Genomic DNA, 19,011 nt, shown 5'->3' with positions numbered 1-19,011 from the left:
CTCCTCCGTCTTTTTCTTCCCTCGCTGGCCGTCGTCTCCCTCAAGTTTTTCAGCAGATCGCTCGATCTCCTTACCCGACAAGGAAAGCGGCGGTCACAAGAGTCGGAGACGGCAGCTTAAGCGGGGGCCGGAGCGAAGCGGCAGCAGCGGCAGCGGCGTCTCCTCCGTCTTTTTCCTTCTCTCGCTGCCCGTCGTCTCCATCAAGTTTTCCAGCAAGTTTTCCAGCAGATCTCTCGATCTCCTTACCCGACAAAGGAAAGCTGCTCAGAACGGGATTACTGGACCCTGGCAGGATCTTCTTATTCCAGATCGGCTGGCTGCCTTTGTCCGAGTCCTTATGCTGCTACTTGTAGATCCCGAGGACCTAATCTGTGAATTTTGTTACTTTGTTACTTCTATTCCTGCATCTATGTATTTTTGTTACTTTTGTAACTTATATTCCTGTAGATACTGGTGCTTTTCTCTCCTACGGGCTCCCAGCGGCGTGACTATGCAGCTGCCTTGGTCGCCATCTTGGAGATTCTTAAATGAATCTTAAATGAATCTTAAATGAATAGACAAGATTTAATGCAACCTTTGGTGAGTATATAGCTGTGTTTGCTTTGCTCAAGAAGATATTAAGGTTTTTTTTTTGTAATGCTAGGAGCCTGAGATTTTAAAAGCACACCTGAAACAAAATGGCTACATCTGAGAAGTGAAGTTTAGTTTTCTTTTTAACTTCCTGGGAAAAAAATATGTTTCACTTGTAAGTTTTGCTACGGTTTTGATAATTAAGGATAGTGAAATTGTCAGTATATTAGAAAATGCAAAAGTTGGGCTTTGTGAGATCATGTAATCAAAGTTTCTCTTTCTCTTAAAAAAGAATAAAAGAGACTATTTTCTCTTTCTTCTCTTTGTTCCTTGATCCAACTATCCATTCATCCATTTCTCCACAATAGAACACAAATAATGTACAATTATTTGGCTCTTCCTGCCACTATTGGTAATGTCAAACCAAGGTTCTGAAAATAACCTTGGGGTGGGGAGATGGGGGGTCAAAAAATTCAGACTTCTAAAATCAGGTTATGCACATTCACTATTATCAGCCACACAAGAAAACAAACAGGTTTCTTATTTGTGTAAAATGGCTCTAATAATCTCCCTCATGGAAAAACATTACATTCCAATGGCACTTGAATTAGGTCCTATCAGATTATATTGGTACCTGGCTAGTACATATCTTTAGCATAGCATTTGTATTACATGTTCTGTGTGAGATGTTTGGTCCTCTTTTTCAGTGGAAGCAGTAGTGCTATATGAAGGATAGATATCGAGGGAATTTATGGGGGATGCTAATAGCATGCAAAACTTAGTGAGATGGATTTGCACTAATGCATTTTTTTTTTTAAATTAATCAATCACTTCACTGATGTATGCTCTTCAATCAGCTCCACTTGATTTCTCGGATATCAAACTCCTGTGTTTATTTTAATGCACCAGTACAAAGTCACAATCCCCACCATTCTACTAATGTAGTTGTCTGTGTTCCCAGCCCTACATACAGTGAATTACTTTAGAATTATTTAGAATTAGGTTACACTGTACAAAAACTGCTTTCTTGACATGTGACCTATTAGGCAATTCATGACTTTATAATATTATCTGCCTGTTACTTATTGCATAGAAAAGAGGAAGGGAAGAAGAGGTGGTTCTCTTTTCTACTCACTGTTAATGTTGTTAAACTCTGAAAATTAATTATAAAGAATCCTAAAAAGCAATGAAATTACCCTGGAATTTGTAATCAAATTCTCTATAGCATAATTATATCTGGCTAATAATGAAAATACTTCCATACAATTCACTAAAGCATATGAATAATCTAATAGCGCATTTTAATCTTATACAACTATATTTTATATTACATTGAACAATGCTCATTTCAGTTTTAATATAGGGGTCAGTTTAAACTAGAGATCATTCCAAATGAAATGTTTTAAAATCTTAACGACAGAAAGATCATTTTTGTTTATAACAGTGCTCAGTGTTTTATATAAGCTGCATATACAACCCCAATTTTAATTTAATGCTCAGTCATTTCTGAATTTTATATAAATCAGTAGTTTATCAACTGCCACATTTATAAAGAAATTTTGCATGACCATGCAATAGTACTATCAATTTTTAGTTATCAACTTTTAGAGTTTCTAAGAATCATAAATCTGAAGTGCAACTGGAACTTGCAATAAAATATTTAGGGTACATTATGTCAGCCAGATACAGCTGCTTCCAGAATACTAAGGGATTTGTTTCAAGCCTTTAGCTAACTTTTGTACTTTAAAAAATTACTAGTAAAAACCATGCTGTTTTCAGTACCTTCAGTACCTACTAGAGACCATGCTGTTTTCAGTACCTTCTGCTTCTTAACATTCTTTTACATTGTTTTTCAAACTATACTTATTTTGGATTGCTCATACTGAGGTCTTTTTTTTCAAATATTTGTGGGACCATTTTTACTACATATGTAGTTTTGCTCTTATTTTACTACTACCCTGTTTCTCCAACAATACGGCCTCCCCCAATAGGAAGTCCCAGCATGTTTTATAGGCATGAAATGAAATTAAGCCCCTCCCCCCAAATTAAGGCCTATATTAAAACATGTGAAATGGGGGGGGGGGCTTGCTGTTAGGAAGTACTTTTGTTGCACACCTGGATATGGTGTTGCCTGCGTTGACCCTGATACAAAGTGCCCCACCAACGCCGAGGTCAACATCCAAGCCGTCGCCGCCCACCTGCCCGAAGATGCAAGGGGGAAGAATTAAGTCACCCCTGAAAAGACGGCCTAGCCATTTTTGGGGGGCTCAAAAAAAAAAAAAAAAAAAGACCCGGCCTTATTATATGAGAAACACGGTAGTAATTTTTTAAAGTACAAGTTTCTTATGTCCCCTATATTTCTCGCTCATATATGCAATGGCTATACATATTAAACTGTTCAAATAAACTACTTTGATGTGAGCTAGTTGCATCAGATTATTTATTTTCCATCCTCATAGTGATGCAGAAAACCAAACATAAATAACATTGCAAGGCCAGTATGCATTCATATTCTTTTCAAACTCCCATTAAGTCCAAACTGGCAACATAAGACCTTTTCAATTCAGTGCTCCACAGCTAATGGATGATGGGAATTACACAGGTATTAAGAGGTTTATGTTAAGATATTCATGAGCTAGACGAGGGGTCTCCAACCCCTGGCTATGGACAGGTCCGTGGCCTGTTAGGAACTGGGCTGCCCAAGTGGCGGATAAAGTAAGTGAAGCTTCATCTGCGCATGTGCAGGAGCTAGGTTGCAAACAAAACCATTCCCCCTCCCCGGCCTGTGGAAAAATTGTCTTCCATGAAACTGGTCTCTCGTGCCAGAAAGATTAGGGACTGCTGAGCTAGACCATTACTCTTATTATGTAAACTAATATGTACTGAGAAACTTGGTAAAATAAAATAAATGTGTGCATAAACCTGACATTCTTTAAAAGCCCAGTGAGGATTTTAAAGAATGTCAGGTTTATGTATTGACCAGTCTACTACATCCAAGATGAGTAGAAGGTTCAAACTCTGTGATTTCTTTGCTGCGAGTATTACAACTGCAGCATATAATTTCAAGAGAAAGTGCCTTTTATTTTTTCTGATGAAAACAGTCAAATGTGCTTTATATAAAAAAAGTTTATTATCCACAAGGAAGAGCAATAGGAAAAATTAAATTGTTTTCCACAATTTGTTTTCTTGAACAGAATCTACAGAGACATATTCAGCACCAAACTAAAAACAGAAAAAAAGAAAGAAAATAAAGTACAAACAGCCACTGAATATAATCTATAAAGCAAACATTAAATATTGCACTTTGTTTAACATTTTGGACATCCCCTCTTTTTGTTATTTTGAATACTGGACTACAGCTCAAAATCCAATATTATACAATATCCAGACAATGACCAATATTTCTGAAGTCAGAGATAATAGTAATGCCGCACATGTAATATTTTGTGAAAAAATTAGTGTTTGCAAATTTTAATCTCATCATAATAGTGGTACATTGAAATGCCAATTATTACAATATTGGTCAATCCTGCTTCAATATAGAACCTTCTATCATACTGTGATAAATGTAATGCTATGCATAACAATTGTTCCCTCTTTGATTAAAACAAAAAACAACAAAAAGCCCACCAAATGCCCTTTTATGCCTTTATCCTGTTAAAGTATACTTTAATCTTCTATGGAAGAGGGACATTCACAAAAAAATTAATATATTTTTTTAAAGATCCATCACTCAATTTTCTTATTATTTCATCGTAAGAAGTTTGCTTACTAAAGGTCAAACTCATTTAAAAGAATCACTTAAAACGCGATTCATTTTATACTGTTCATTTTTCACCCTGTTAATATGCAAACATGAATTGTTGTCCATGTTTTCTTAAAGGCCACTTGTGGACAAGCCTATCCTACTTGCTCTGATCCTCAAGACAGGCTTTGGGATGAGCTGCACCAATCCAAAGCCTACGTATTGATAAAATCAATACTTGATCAGCAATACATGAACTCAATTCTTGCCACTTGAAAATTACAATAGTTGTTTTGGTAAAAAAATGAGTTGAGTTTTCCAGGTGATAGCTGTGACTTTTTAAAAATTAAATATTTTAGCATTTGTGCTGAGATTCCACCCCAATCACTTCCTAGTCAATTCCTTGTAATGTGTTATCCATCCCCAAATTAAGCAAAGCAAACCTGCTAATTATATCAACTACTTTACTGAGTCACTTTCATTTTTTAGTAGAGAATGTATTTGAAATAGCAGTCCCCAGAAAAGAGGTTCTAAAATATCTTAAAAGACAAACTGCTCCCTAATCTTACTAGTTTCAATATAAATTTTTTACAAGTTTCTGGTCATGGGCTAACTATATATAAAAATAAATTCACTTTCCTTACCCATACCACCTAGCTAAGAAACCCCTATGTGAGTAATTTGATGAATCATGTACAACTTTCCTCCTCAACTCTTGCTGATGTTTGGTGCTATTGCCTAGCTGGGTCTTCTAGGAATTTGGGCAAACTCTTAATTATGTTTCATGTTTTGGCTAGATAATAAGAAATGAGGATGTCTTAATATATGTATGTCCCTTTTCCAAGTCCCCCTTTTGAAAGAAAACAAAGTAACAAAAACAAAAGAGGGAAAAAGATCTTAACAGTGCAACATAAACACAAGTAGCATTTCAACATTTTGGCAAGTGATGAGTTCACCTGAGATTAAGTGATTTTAGGCAGTCTGTAACAAAATTCTTCTTTGCAGTAATAGTAGAAAGGCAACAAATGCTTATAAAGGAATTAAGATACACACTCCTGACAAAAAATCCTATTGTTTTCTTTTGTTACTTTCGCCCCTCAAATCTGTTGCTTGTCTACTATAGTAGGCTGTGAAACATACAGCAAGGATTGATTGAAGGCATTTGATGTTTGTAATAAATCCACAAGAGGATCCAAGCTGAAGAGGTGATGCATGGATCAGTCTTATTGGGAAAATTTTGAGCATGTGCATATGCAGAAAAAGTCCAACCTATATTGTTTATCTAAATAAAAAAGTCAGTGCATCTGTATCAAAGTTTTCAAAGCTTTCTTTTGCTCCTTGTTGTGCAGACCACAAACAAGTTAGAAGAGGTTAACAGTCCAACATAAATGAGAAAAAGCTGTAGTGACACTGAACTGCACAACAAAAGCATTGAGCATGTGCAAATTTTCAAATAAAAGGAGAATGTTATCCCTCTTGCAACATGGTAAGTATTTTGACACATGTGTAGGCTATTAAGGCTGCTCTTAGTATGTGCCAGTATAGAACAGAAAGAGAAAGCCCAGGTCTTCAAGCATGTGGAGCAGTCCTATGATGTTTGCTGTATACTTCAAAAGCATAATCACAGGATGTTTCATTATTTCTCCGTTTCTTTTAGGCAACAACTTCCTTTCAAAGCCTGTTTCTATAGGACATCTTTATCCTGAACACAGTTAAAATATGATTCAGACCCATCTCAACGTTTTTGGGAGACATTCTTTCAGCGAGAGGGGCAGGATGGCCTGTCATCTGAGCTCTGATCTGGATTTGGATCAATCTAAGTGAAAGAGGAACAAAAAAAGGAGACATCTTTAAAAACAAGAAACTATAATACTTATTATGGTTGGTTGCACAGATGTTGAGATTGGATGATGATGATGATTTAAATTTACATGCTTCCTGATTCTCAGCAATCCTTAATTATTTCAAAATATTCAGAGTTTTTATTTTTATTTTTAACTTATAAGTATTTTAGAACACACAAAACATTTTGCATTGTATAGAACAAGCAGGGAAACAGTTGGGTGAAAGAGAATAGCAAATTTCAATGCTTTGTGTCTAATATTAAGTATCCTAATGTAATCATAACTTTTCTAAAGATCTTCAAGTAATACTGAATTCCATTCTTTTATAGACAATGGCAATGATATATCTTGGAATGAAATTAAATGAAATAATGCATATTTTTAAAGCAAAAAGACAAAACCATTTTTTCCAATAAACAATACAGTAGGATCTTCTGTTAGGAAAAAAAAAATCCAAAATGGATAGAAAATATGTGTATAGTAGGATCATTTTGAATAATAAAATATTACCCAACTCTTTTTCTTCTGACAGTTGCAAAAAAAAAAGGTCCAAATCATTTTAGGACCAAATCCTAAGTTGGTCAACTCCTTCAGTAAAAACAACTAGCATGGTATAGTAAATGTACTGTCCAACTGTCAATTTGGCTTCTTCAATAAATGAGACATGAAAAATGCTAATTCTTAAGTAACTAGCATACATAGTATTTAAAACAGCATTTTACATTCAATTACAGTAAAAGAGTTTAAAAGCAAGCATGAACCATTTATTTGCTTTGATTTTTTTCATAATAGGTCATCTTCCAAACCAGACCAGAAGTTGTAGTAAAATTAAATGGGGCTTGGTATTTTATTAGTATATACGTACTTGTTGTATATTATACAATGATTAAATACAAAGTCTCTTGTTAAGTACACAATTTTAGAAATAATCTCAATTGATTTAAATCCTGTTCTAATTTAATAAAAGTTGCAATATCAGATAGAAGATAGGGATAAATCTAGGAAGGGGAACCAATTTTATATAACTCTGCAAGAACTATTTGGAATAGATAACATAAAACCACCTAATATGTAGACATTATGTAATCATTTAATATGTAATATGCATTAGTTCATTGTAGTGGGACATATTTAAGAATTAGAGATAATACAACATATTTAAAAATAGAATCCTGGAGCCTTAACTACTTGTTATCTCACCTCAGAATAAAGTGGAGGAGGCAGGAATCGAAACTCTTGGATGTAGGCAAATAATGGTCCTTGAAGTGCTCTTTCAAAGTCATCGCAAGCAGTTACGGGTGCTAGACTGGACTGTCTTTGCTCCTCAGTGACCACTTCTGCATAGCTAGGAGGTGCTGAAGGGAAAATTACACGCAGTTCGAACTATGTTCTTATGCATGTCAGAACATATAACATGACAGGAATATTAAACTTTGTTTATATGATTTGTACAAGGCAGAGACAACAACAATTTCAACTGTTACCTGGTAGTTTTGGTAAGTAATAATTAGGTTATAATTTTAAAAAATCATGTTTTATAATGGTACAACCATTTATAATTTAGAGGGCTAAGAAGAAACTAGCTACAGATTTGGTGAGTTCCCACATTGCCAAAACCCTTGTTGCTTATTACCACAGCTTACTGATTAAACCAGGGGTGTCAAACTCATGGCCTGAGGACTGGATGCGTCCTCTGCTGGCCCTGCCCCTGCCCGATTTAGCGGAGGGGAAAGAAGTCCTGATATGTCACATGACGACGACCTGATGATGCAAGTTTGACATTCCTGGATTAAACCATAACTGGCTGGTTTGCAAAAACAGTAATCTAAATCAGGGGTCTCCAACCACTGGTCCCCGGACTGGTACCGGTCCGTGGACCATTTTTTACCGGGCCGCAAAGCTTGGGCACCGCGAGGGGGAGAGAGGGAGAAAAGAGCGCTACGGTATGCCCAGCGCTAGTCTCCCTTTTCCTCTCCTTCTCCTTCTCCCCCGTCAACCACGCACACGCGCAGATAAAGCTGTTGCTGTTGCACCACGACCCGGAGGAACAGATTGAGCACAGGCGCTGAAGGAGCGCCACGCCGTCCGTCGCCAGAGCGCAAAGAAGCAGCAGCAGCTGCGGCGGCGCCTCCGACTTTCCCGGGGAAGGTCATTCCCTGACCAGTCACGCTTCCCGGCCCATGCTTGCACCCCTCGCCCCCCCGCCGCCCACTTCCTCGCAGGCAGAGGCGGGAAGCTGCGAGGAATTCGGGCGTGCTTTCTAGCCGGCTGTGCCAAGTCTTTTTTTTTTTTTTGCCCAAGGCTGGAAAGAAGGGCGACAGGTCACTGAGGAAGGTGAGAGAGACTGAGAAGGGAGAGAAGCCCGGCTAAAGCAGCTCCGCGCTGCTTTAGGGACTAGTAGTAGAAGGTACCGGTCCGTGGAAGAATAAATAATCGTAAAACCGGTCCCTGGTTCAAAAAAGGTTGGGGGCCACTGATCTAAATCAACAAACCACTTGCCACAAGTCCTGAGCCTTTGTCAAATCAGCATTAGGTAAGAAAAAGCAATAAAATCAAGTTATACCAGGTGTGACCAGTTTTAGTGGTATTCATGACAAAAATCAATGCTGCAATGCCACTGAAATTTTGTAAATGTTTTATATAGTTATAACTTAACAGATCTGGGACCCTGTTCTACCCTGTCCCTCCACACCCAAAAAAGTCTGGGTTTTCGATCATCTGGAATAATATTTTGGGATTACCTAATGAAAAAATCTATTTCTATACTGTTTATGCAACATTATTATTTAGGGCAGTATTAACTACAATACTACTAGAATAACAGACCTATAGAAAATCACAAATACAGAATATATGGTTAAATTACCTTCTGGTCTTTCATGCAGACCAAGCCAATTCATATTCATGCTACACTGGCTGCTCACACTTGATGTTCGGCTGCCAAATGAGTGTAAAGGAATAGTACCAATGACAAGTGGTAAATTAAGAAACAAGTCCATTGCACCTGGAATATCCACATATACCTTGAAAAGAAATAACAAGAAATTATTCAAAGCTCAATGAAAACCTGTCATCTACTCTCTATATATTGTATTCTATGTTAAATATTAAAAGATTAAATTAAGTTCTTACCATTAGAGAATATTCTACACGGATTATGCTACAATCAAGAATGGATGGGGACACAGGTGGAATTTTTAACTGCTTGCCATTCCAGGTTTCTGTCTTCCCTGATGACAAAGATTCCCCACGCAAGTTGGCAACCAGTTGTTTTACTTCCTTCATTTTTCCTTTAGCATAGAATGCCTGTGTTTGATAAATGGCAGCCTTTGGCACCACCATTCGAGATGAGCAGTTTTCAATCTCTGCAAAGATCTGAATTGGTTCACCTTGAATGAAATCAAGAATAAGCACATCAGATGGAAATCACGAATCTTTTAAAATGTAAGCATTACTACACATTGATTATACTATTTTCAATAATTAAGGAAATACAAGAAGCCACAACAATGGCAACCACCCAATTAATGTAGACTGACCCAAACACTAACCATCTGGTACATCTATACCCTCTGAAAATCCTAGGGCTACAGGCTGGGAAATTGAAAAAAATTCTCCAGGAGATAATGGGCAAATATTTCTATATTGTATCTAAGAAAAAATATGGACATTTTCATTAAGTCACCAGGAACTCAGTTTGACTGGAGTCCAAGACAACTCAATAATTTTAATGTGAATAATATCAAGCCAACATTACATGTGTCCATGCAAATTTTGTATTTTAATTACTAAAAAAACTGTCATATGTATTTTTATAATCGGATAATCATAACATTTGATGTTAACATGCAAATCACCCATTAGTAGGCCACTGCATTTTATTTATCCCAGAAAAAAACCAATCATTGATTTAAATTAATTAAATGAAAAAAAATCATAAACCCTATTTCCTTAGAACTCATGTTACATACCTGGGGTATAGCCCTTCCTTTCAATTTTGGCACTTAAGGATATTGGGCCTGAGGTACAAAACCAGCAACAGAGAGTCTTTTCTTTTGTGCCTGCTTGGGGTGACTGAAAGAAAAACAAAACAGTAATTACATTTTTAGCTTCGTGTAAATGAAGTGATTTGAAGGGTGATTTTGACATAGTAAATTTCCTGTTAGATAATGTAAATTCAGATACCCAAAAGAAAAGAAAAAATCAATAACCTATCATCAGGGTTTGGTTCCACTGAAATTTGGGTTGTTGATTCTATCAGTGGACCCCAATCAGCAGCTAACAGCACGAGATGGACAGACCTGTTGTCTGCCTGGCTATTATATTATTAACACAACAACAAACAAACAAAATCATTGTCTAGAAGTATCTTAACACTTCTATGGCTTTTTTCTTTTATGAATAAGCTAACATACAAAATATCTATATAAGTAAAATGAATTTTATCACCTATTAATTCTACCATGGAACTAAGTCAGAAAAATACTCAATTAGTAGTTTTTCAATTCTTTAACGTACTGAAATTCAATTATTAGAATTGAAATTCTAGTTTTCAGTATCTCAAGTTTTTGCAGTCTGCATACTAGCACTGAAAAAAACAACCCTTGCTCAACATGTTATCCCCAGATGGATCCTATAGAACCAGTCATTCTATATAGATAGAAGTAAACTTCATAAATTAATAGTCTGACTGGAATACTGAAGCCTCCTGTCTTATTGAAAGTATCTGGCCTAAGAATTCAGATATAGACCAGTTGCAGCATGATCCTAATTATATTTATTTCGGTGCAAACTTCACTGACTTCAATAAGATCTGTTTCCAAGTACGTAGGTTTAGAATAGGGTCATTGAAAATCCCAAATCAGTATGGTAGTGGGGTTCAGCTAAAGGACTTTATTTTAAACAGTGCCAGATTCTATTCGTATCTACCCAGAAGTTCCACAGTACTAAATCAGTCTGTGATGCTGTGCCATCTGAGAATAAATTCCACTAAAGGCTTCTTACACAGAAATGTTTGCATTACCAGTCAAGTAAAAACTTACTGAGCAAGTGGAACTTGATTTTGGACTAATAACATTTGGACCATACTGTTACATGATGGAAGTACATCTCTTCGATTTATATTTTGAACAATTAAGTTTAGGATCACAAACTAGTTTAACTGATCTTAAATTGAATTGTCAATTAAATTTTTAGTGAATCTTTAGCTCCAAATTACAGATATATTTATTAAAGCTAAATTTCAATGGGACTTACTTCTTATAATCACAGACTTGTCCTGAAATATTTAAATCATAATTGAAATTGGTCTCATTTAAGCATTTATCATATGAAGAGTACTCCAAATGGTCCATATTCTTTAACACCATTAATTTAAGGTTTTTGTAATTCCTGCTCTAAATCCATCAAAACTAGTAGCATCATCTAATAATGGTTGGGTGGCTCCAAAGTACTATTTTTTTTTCAAATTATGTATGAAACGGGCTTTATCTCAAACTTACACAATCCACAGAAATATTCCTGCTGATTGTGTTTGGTTTTAGACAAGGCCCTATATCATCCCAAATATGATTTTTATCCAAAGCAAAAGAACCCTGTTTCAATGGACATTTTCTCTGTGTTTCATTTTAGAATATTTTTAAAGAAAAATAATGGTTTTTGATCAGATTGAAAGAATCTTAAATCCCTGATACATTAAAATAAGTATGTTAAGATAACATACAGAATTATGATTATTTCTCCCCACTTGATATGTAAATTATCAGTAGTGTGATAAATAATGCACTGCAGTACATTTGTTAAAAAAGAACACTGCTTTGCCAAGCTGCAAATTCTAAGGTGAAATTTGTTTCATAAATAAAACTGTCCCACATCGAAAAAAAGTTAATCTTTACTGGAACAGTTTAGTATGTTAAAAACAAGCAGCTTAAAAATTGTTACTCAATATGCTACCATATTCTGGATATTACATTGCATATATTTTAAGCATTCCATAGATTTGATTATTGTTACTTTTATCTATATATGTATAATTCAAGGGCCATGTGTGATGTTATTTTTTAAAATGCTACTAACAAAGAATTAGTAATTCTATCAATTCTTACCAGTAATGAAGGAGTGTTGATATCTATATGTTCAAAGACTGTAAATTCCTTCTTTAATTTTACTGGTAGAAGCCAAGGCCTGTGCAATTCTGCTTTCACCCAATAGCGCACACTGCCATGTCTGCCTTCAAATGAGGTAGCAAGTGGTCTGTTCAGGACACAAAGGTCAAAACTAAATAAATCTTTAGCTGTTGTTGCTTAACGTAAATATACAGTCAAAGTAATAATTAGTAAGTTGTACTGTACTGTTAATGCATCATAGTATATAATGAAATGTTTATTTTTAAGATTTCATGTTAAATTTGTTTGGGAGAAATATCTCTGTAGTTAAACTGATTGCTAAACAGACTTACAAAGTATGACCATATTTGTACTAGAATTGCACTGAAATATGCTACAATGATACAACTGCCCAATACAATTTGGTTAAGCAGGAGGATTTACATTTTCACTCTAAGTCCCATTTAGCTGACTGGGAACTGTAATTGAATTTAATGTGCTCCAGCTTGAATATATTGAGGATCATGTGTTAATTTTAGAAGAGATCACTTTTTAAATTTAGAAAAAGGGAAACCATGAAATATAAACAGGTCCATAAATTGCTTTTGCAGAGTTAGTTTCCAAAGGTCTCAATTTATATATGAGAATTAAACCAGGCAATAACTTTTTCAAGATGCTTTTGACATGATGTATAAAAGTGTACAAAAAATATTAATTCATGTAATGTATGGCATCTCTTAATATTCCAGATCTCTGCCTTTCATTGCAGAAAAGAGAACAGAGTTCAGGTTTACAAAGTTATTTTATTTACTTCCTTTCAGTTAGTATTCTTAAATGAAAGTTACTATGACGATCATTATTGAGAACTGCAAAATCTTCTATATTCAGGTTTTTATTAAAAATAAATATGTGCTCAGTCCAAAATAATTTATTTGCATTCTCTGCAAATTAATGCACTAATGTATTCCATCCATTTAAGTTCATAATTATGTTTAAAACATATTTATTAAAAACAAATATTATGAAATGATGGTCTGTTTCCAATTATTTCCATACTAATTCAAAAACATATGAATTAAATAAATTATGCTTACACTTAGTTTAAAAGTATATATTTCTACAACTTCTAATATCATAAGTAGTCTTAGTTGAGATAGTTTCACTGAATATATTTGCTACTGATAATTATATCTTTAAATCAAACTCCAGAGTTTGTAAAATATTCTAGTTGGGGTAATTAAATTTTGTCACACTGCCTCTTTGGGAAAAAACCCAGTAGGAAGAAATGCAGCCTGCAAATTCTACACAGGTCACTAGACCCATTGCATAATTTTAAAATGTGTGACAATGAGGTCTCATATTGCTAAAAGGTTTTCTATCTCATATCAATATACAACTTCTTTAACAGAAGTCTTTTTTTCCTTCTTTCCACCTTCTGGCTTTCAATTATATATATATATATATATAATTGTCAAATAACTCCATTTTAAAAATGTGTATATTTCCATGACATTCTCATTCTATTTTTCTTTTGCAGTATATCACTAATTTAAAATGTTTTTAGAATGTTTAGAATGCATCTATCTGAAATAATGGCTTTTTCTTGTTTGATGTAACAGTCCTTCCCCCCTCCATTTGCCTCTTATATGTTACTTTACAAATTGAGAGCCATTGCTAAATTTAAATTTTCCATATCATTCATACTATTTTGTTCTACATCTTTTTAACAGGTATGTTCAATAGAAACAATCAGCAATACCAACCTCTAAAAGCCTAGTGATCCTGTTTGAAATTAAATATGTAATAACTGAATATGAACCATGTTTTTAAGGTCATTACTAGGCAGGACAGTAGTTGTCCAGATTTTTCATGATTTTGCCACTTTGAATCAAAGCAACCTCTTGTTTATTAGGACAATGTCCCTGCAGCATATTTTAGTGCAATCCATGTGACCATTGAAAAGGGTTTTTTTTTCCTCTATCCCATTTCCTTCTATAAGCTGCTTTTTATAGATTTATTGCAGGGTGACCCAAAAGTCACAGCTGAGTATTACATATACTTACGTCTGTGGAAGCTCAAAGCTGAATGCATATTCATGCCGTCCTGAATGAATGATATGGAGGCCTTCTTCAGAATTATCATCATCTAGAAAGAAAACAATCAATATTCTAATTCACCTTTAAGCATTTTTCTCCTATCATCCCATATACTTGTCACTGGTGACTCTGAAAATAGCTATTAACAGTGGTACACTTGGTAAATTGTACATAAATATCTGAAAAATCTTTTTTTCAGTTTGATTCTCACAAACCAAAGAAAGAAGATCCAAGGTTCCTTTAAAAAGGAACTTCTTTCCGTCTTAGAATTCCTTAGCATTACCATAAAGGGATGGGTAAATTTCTGCTCTACACTTACGAGCTGTTATTTCTTTTTTCTTGAAATTACACTGCAAATCCAGATCCTATCCTGTCCTCAGATATAGTTTTTCCTCAGGCCAGGGCCCAAACCTATATAATGTAGTCCTAAAAGATGAGAAAATGTCCTAGTAGAAAATAATAGCATTGGCAAGACCAGTAAATAACTTCTCCCTGTTAACATAAAAAAGACAAGCCAGAGAGCACTGTTACTAATGTCTTGGAATTGAATTATTCAGTCAGGGAGTGAATAAAATGTGACAATGGTCTTCTCCTCTACAGCTTTAGGAAAAGCTGCTTCTTTCCCATTCTCAAAAATTATACATATAGGATTTGGCACTAATTGAAGCTTACAGATGTGGGCTGTGAAAATCTGGACCACCACTAGCCACACGACTTCATTCATACTGGTATAGCTGAAGGCATCTTCAAAATCACCGTTCATTATACATGCGGTTTTTTTTTAAAGGCAACTATACTGATGCCTAAAATCGTGTTTTTTGACGGTTGTTTCACGCTGACCCTGTCCCCATTTATAATACTGGAAAAAAAAAAAAACCCTTCCTCTTTCCTCCCTCTCGTTCTGCCAACTCAGCAGTTTCCCTTCAGCTTTCGGAGTAGCAGCCACCGCCGCCGCCAGGCTGAGGTAAACAACTGCTGGGCTGTCAATCACAGACTAGTCTAGAGCAGGAGAGGACCGGCCTAAACCGGTGCGAGCAGAACCTCAGCCAGCCGCTCATATGCATACAGTATACATTGCTCGCTCGGCCAGCCTACTTGCTCAGCAGCTCCGCCCCGCTTGCTAGCTGCAGGCGTCATGAAGGACCGAGAGAAAGGAGCAAAGGAAGAAGGAACTGCTCTGGAGTCCTCGCCTTCTGGGTGCCAGTCCTTGGGCAAGGATTGGCAAGACCGGTTTGGCCGTTTCGTGAAAACGCGACCAAATTTGGAAAGAGTTTATTTGCCCTCTGGTAAATTACACAAAAACGTAAAGAAGTACAAATGCGGGGGACCGAGGTTCATTTTTTGCAAGCCTGCTGTTTTGCTTTGGGGCTATTAAATAGAATGCGGGAATCCAATTCCCCTCCCCATTTACATTTACTTGGTTCCAAAGTCACGATCTTACGGAATGAGACTCGATTCTGCAACGAGGATCGACTTTCCGATCTGTTTCCCATTTTAGGCAACAGGGAAGGAAAACTGGCAATTCTTAGGGCAAACTACGGGTATCTTTCGGAAGCGACAGGCTTTAATGCCCAGCTAGCACTCGCTGTTTACGATACCAGATTGTGGGTTCAGGATGGCGGAATCGATGCCCGAGCAAAAAGTAGGGCATTTTTCATTATTGTTGCTGCAGTAAATGTATTAATAAACTTGTTCCTTGGTGAAATAAGATGACCTTTGCTATAAAGAATTTTGAAAAAAAACCCTCCCCAAAATCAATCCGATTTGGGTTATGCACATCCTTTCCTATGGGGTCCCCTTTTCAAGTCGGGTCCAATTTTCAACCAAACTGAAACGACGTGGCACCAAGCGCTTGCTGCACATCTATGTACGCACGCACGCTTCCTCCAAAATAAACCCCATCTTGCCGGCATAGTAGGGAGGCGAGAGAGAATGAAACCTAGGCAGCCCTCCACCCAGTGCTATCCAGAAACTGGTCACAACCAGCAGAGGTAGCGCCTGAGGAAGACTTATTACTAACTCCCAAGTAAGGGCCAGGCTTTTACTACGCTGGGCCAAGAGTTTATTATATTGCTTGCACGGATTGCACGCGCACAGCAACGCCAGCCTCGCGTGGCCGAGGACAAAGGACAGCCCTCCACCAAAGCCATCCAAGAACACACATTCCGACAGCACGCGCAACTCCACTTGAGGAGTAACAGAAGCTCCGCGAGCAAGGAACCTCGCCTCTTAATCCCGCCCCTTTTTTTAATCGGCTCCCCACCTCCCAATCAAAAAGTGGCATTGCCTTAGCAACAGCCTAACAAACCTCTGCGGGCCAATGAGTATATGAGCGCTGGGCGTGGCTTCGGTGAGCATGCTAGGCTGCCGGGTTCTTTCCCGTCTGCCTTCTCAGCTAAGCCATTGGAACTCCCCCGCTCTGGGTTGGGGGAAATGAAGCCTTCGAAGCCGCTTGCCGTCGGGATAGCGATGCGGCGAAGAAGGAAGAAATAGAGCCGCTCCGCAGAAGGACAAGTCAGCCGAGTTATCTCGGTTACAAGTACGCGCTTGGGTCAAGGGTCCCGACCCTACGAAGCGTACATCACCATCAGTCTTTGTTTCTTACAAATAAATACTGATTTGAAACCCTACCCTTATTTAATTGCCATAGAAGCAGGTGCAATCACAAGGGCATCTGAAAAGCAACTGAAAATTTGCTTTTCCCCCTGGGCTCTAACCTTACTTATCCCGGGAACACTGCACACGTATTTGTGCAGTTCAGTGACTTGGGGAGCATTTTTAAGCCTGCCATTATGAATGGAAGGGCTTGCGTTTTGCACAACCGCTGGAGGAAAGCTGTATTTTATTCTCAAAAATGATTCGCAATATAAGTTTTTGCTTTCTGTACCTTTCAGCTAAGTGCCCTCCTTATATCACTTGCATTGGAAGCAATTTCATAGAACTTCTTTCAGATTAAAACAAAAAAAACATCCATCCTATCATACTACCGAATTAAGATGAATCGTCTAACCTCTCTCCTATCTGCAGCAAATTTTCTGCATATATATCTATAAATATAAAAAGAACAAGCCAAAATTACATAACCTGCTTTTAACATTTTCTTGTGCTAGGAATTAAGTCATCGCTACCACCTGACGCGCCTAACCAATCTGCTGTGAGGAGCACCACCCCTCCCTTCTCCCCAGTACCGGTCCCAAACAGGATTGAACCGCTTTTAACAAAGGGTGGAAACTTCAGAAAAACAACGTTAGACTCTCCTATACTTATACTGACACCATTTCAAACAATAGATTAACAATCTGGAGACTAATTTACCCTTCGATAAAGTATTTTCCCCTTGCTAACCTCTTTCCCTTTGCAGATTTCTTTGCATCGGCACTGTCAGGTTCATACATCATAGAACTCCTCAACTTAGAAAGGATGCCCTACTAATTCAATATGAGGGTCATTTAAGAGTGGGGTCCCCCCCCCCCCAAATAGTTTTCCTACGCCTCGACGGCTGAAGCATTACAGAAGAATACGGCGAAATTTACCAACTTTTCCAGCCTCTGGATAAAAGGGAACGCGGATCTACACGTGGGGTGCTGAAAGCAAGTGTCAAAATAAGCCGCAGGGAGCCCTTTCTCTATCAACACTTCTCTTAACCTAAAGACATCACTGATCTACTCGCAAGCTCTCAAAAGTGCATTAATAAATCAGTCTCCACATTTTTTGGAGGTCATCAGGTACTTAAGAACAAATTCCAAGATATCCTTCCAAAATCAATTCATTAAAAAAAAAAAACCACCCCAACAGCCCTCTTCATCTTCTAGTGAAAGGATCTCTATAAAAAGAAAATGGGGGGTGAGTTGGGTGGAAAAAGTCTTTATGGAAGCACTTTGCAGCTGCACTAACGATCTCGGGGTTCCTTCCTTAATTTAACCTTGATGTTTTTCACAGCTCTATTCTGAAGTTCGATGCAGGAGGATAAATTCCCTTGCATTAAGAAGCTTCTTTTGAATAATTACGCTCAGGATTAAACAGTCTCCCAAGGTTGTCAGAACTTCACATTCAATAATAATTTAAAAAATAAGACTTACCTCTTTCGTGCCCAATTAAGATATCCTTGTGATTGAAGTATTCTACTTCTTCAGTGTAATTCTGTGTGTAGGCAGTGTTGGAGCCAGCATTTCTAGATTCAGTCCAGCGTACTTTCGCATGTCCCCTTGCATGGATTTTAAGTGATCTGACTCGAATTTCTCCAGTCACTTCTAAATTCACCCTTCCTGAGACTGCATCCCCGCTAGAATAGACGGGAACATTGCTGTCATTAAGACAGTCAAAGCTTATTGTCAAACTCTTCACCTTCCCCAGCACCATGTTACTAGTTTTTTTTTTAATAATAAAAGTCTATAAAAATACACTATAAGAAAAAAAGGGGAAGGAAAGTCAAGATCTCATATAAAGATGCGATCTTCACTTGACACTGATCAGTTTTTCTGCTCTGCGAAAAAGGTTGCAGGCAGGATCAGTGTGATCTCTACGAGCACTTCATCGGGGATTTCTTCAAAAGTACCAGCATTAGATGCTGCTCGCAGCTGCTACCCGCCAGCTCTGTGGTCTCTCTACAAAGACAAGTAGTCTACTGCTGCCAGCTCATTTTAAGCTTTGTG

General features: G+C 37.1%; 1 protein-coding gene and 1 long non-coding RNA gene across 4 annotated transcripts; one reads left to right on the top strand and one right to left on the bottom strand.

Moving 5' to 3' along the window:
- Positions 1-3,681: 3,681 nt before the first annotated feature.
- Positions 3,682-18,973, bottom strand: ARRDC3 (arrestin domain containing 3). 3 transcript variants are annotated; one of them, XR_015748128.1, is made up of 8 exons: positions 18,439-18,973; positions 14,327-14,408; positions 12,264-12,411; positions 10,131-10,233; positions 9,292-9,548; positions 9,026-9,182; positions 7,360-7,549; positions 3,682-6,131 (listed from the first exon to the last, which is right to left on the bottom strand). XR_015748128.1 is itself a non-coding variant. In XM_026672355.2 (8 exons), exons 1-8 carry the CDS (start codon positions 18,716-18,718, stop codon positions 6,075-6,077), a joined length of 1,239 nt encoding a protein of 412 aa, XP_026528140.1. In that variant the 5' UTR covers positions 18,719-18,973; the 3' UTR covers positions 3,682-6,074. The 3 variants fall into 3 exon arrangements, 2 of the variants coding, with proteins under 2 accessions (XP_026528140.1, XP_026528157.1); XM_026672355.2 differs by having other exon boundaries at positions 7,360-7,514; XM_026672372.2 differs by lacking the exon at positions 12,264-12,411 and having other exon boundaries at positions 7,360-7,514.
- On the top strand, positions 7,549-8,724 carry LOC148132529 (uncharacterized). The gene is made up of 2 exons (XR_015748129.1): positions 7,549-7,966; positions 8,622-8,724. It is a non-coding gene; the product is annotated as an uncharacterized LOC148132529 (long non-coding RNA).
- Positions 18,974-19,011: the final 38 nt, after the last annotated feature.

Source organism: Notechis scutatus, chromosome 2 (genome assembly GCF_049901735.1).
Source record: "Notechis scutatus isolate UNSWTSFEM ecotype Mainland chromosome 2, rNotScu1.2, whole genome shotgun sequence".
In the NCBI taxonomy this organism is placed as follows: domain Eukaryota; kingdom Metazoa; phylum Chordata; class Lepidosauria; order Squamata; family Elapidae; genus Notechis; species Notechis scutatus.
The sequence above is the reverse complement of the archived record's forward strand: the minus strand, read 5'-3'. Positions and strand labels throughout refer to the sequence as shown.

What these genes read in the sequence shown, in the direction of transcription:
- ARRDC3 (XM_026672355.2), bottom strand. Translation starts at nt 18,718, where the DNA reads ATGGTGCTGGGGAAGGTGAAGAGTTTGACAATAAGCTTTGACTGTCTT. An exon ending in AGCTTTGAGCTTCCACAGAC is followed by an intron (nt 12,412 to 14,326) that starts GTAAGTATATGT and finishes TGTCCTGAACAG; the next exon opens with ACCACTTGCTACCTCATTTG. An exon ending in TCTGCATGAAAGACCAGAAG is followed by an intron (nt 7,515 to 9,025) that starts GTAATTTAACCA and finishes TTTTCCCTTCAG; the next exon opens with CACCTCCTAGCTATGCAGAA.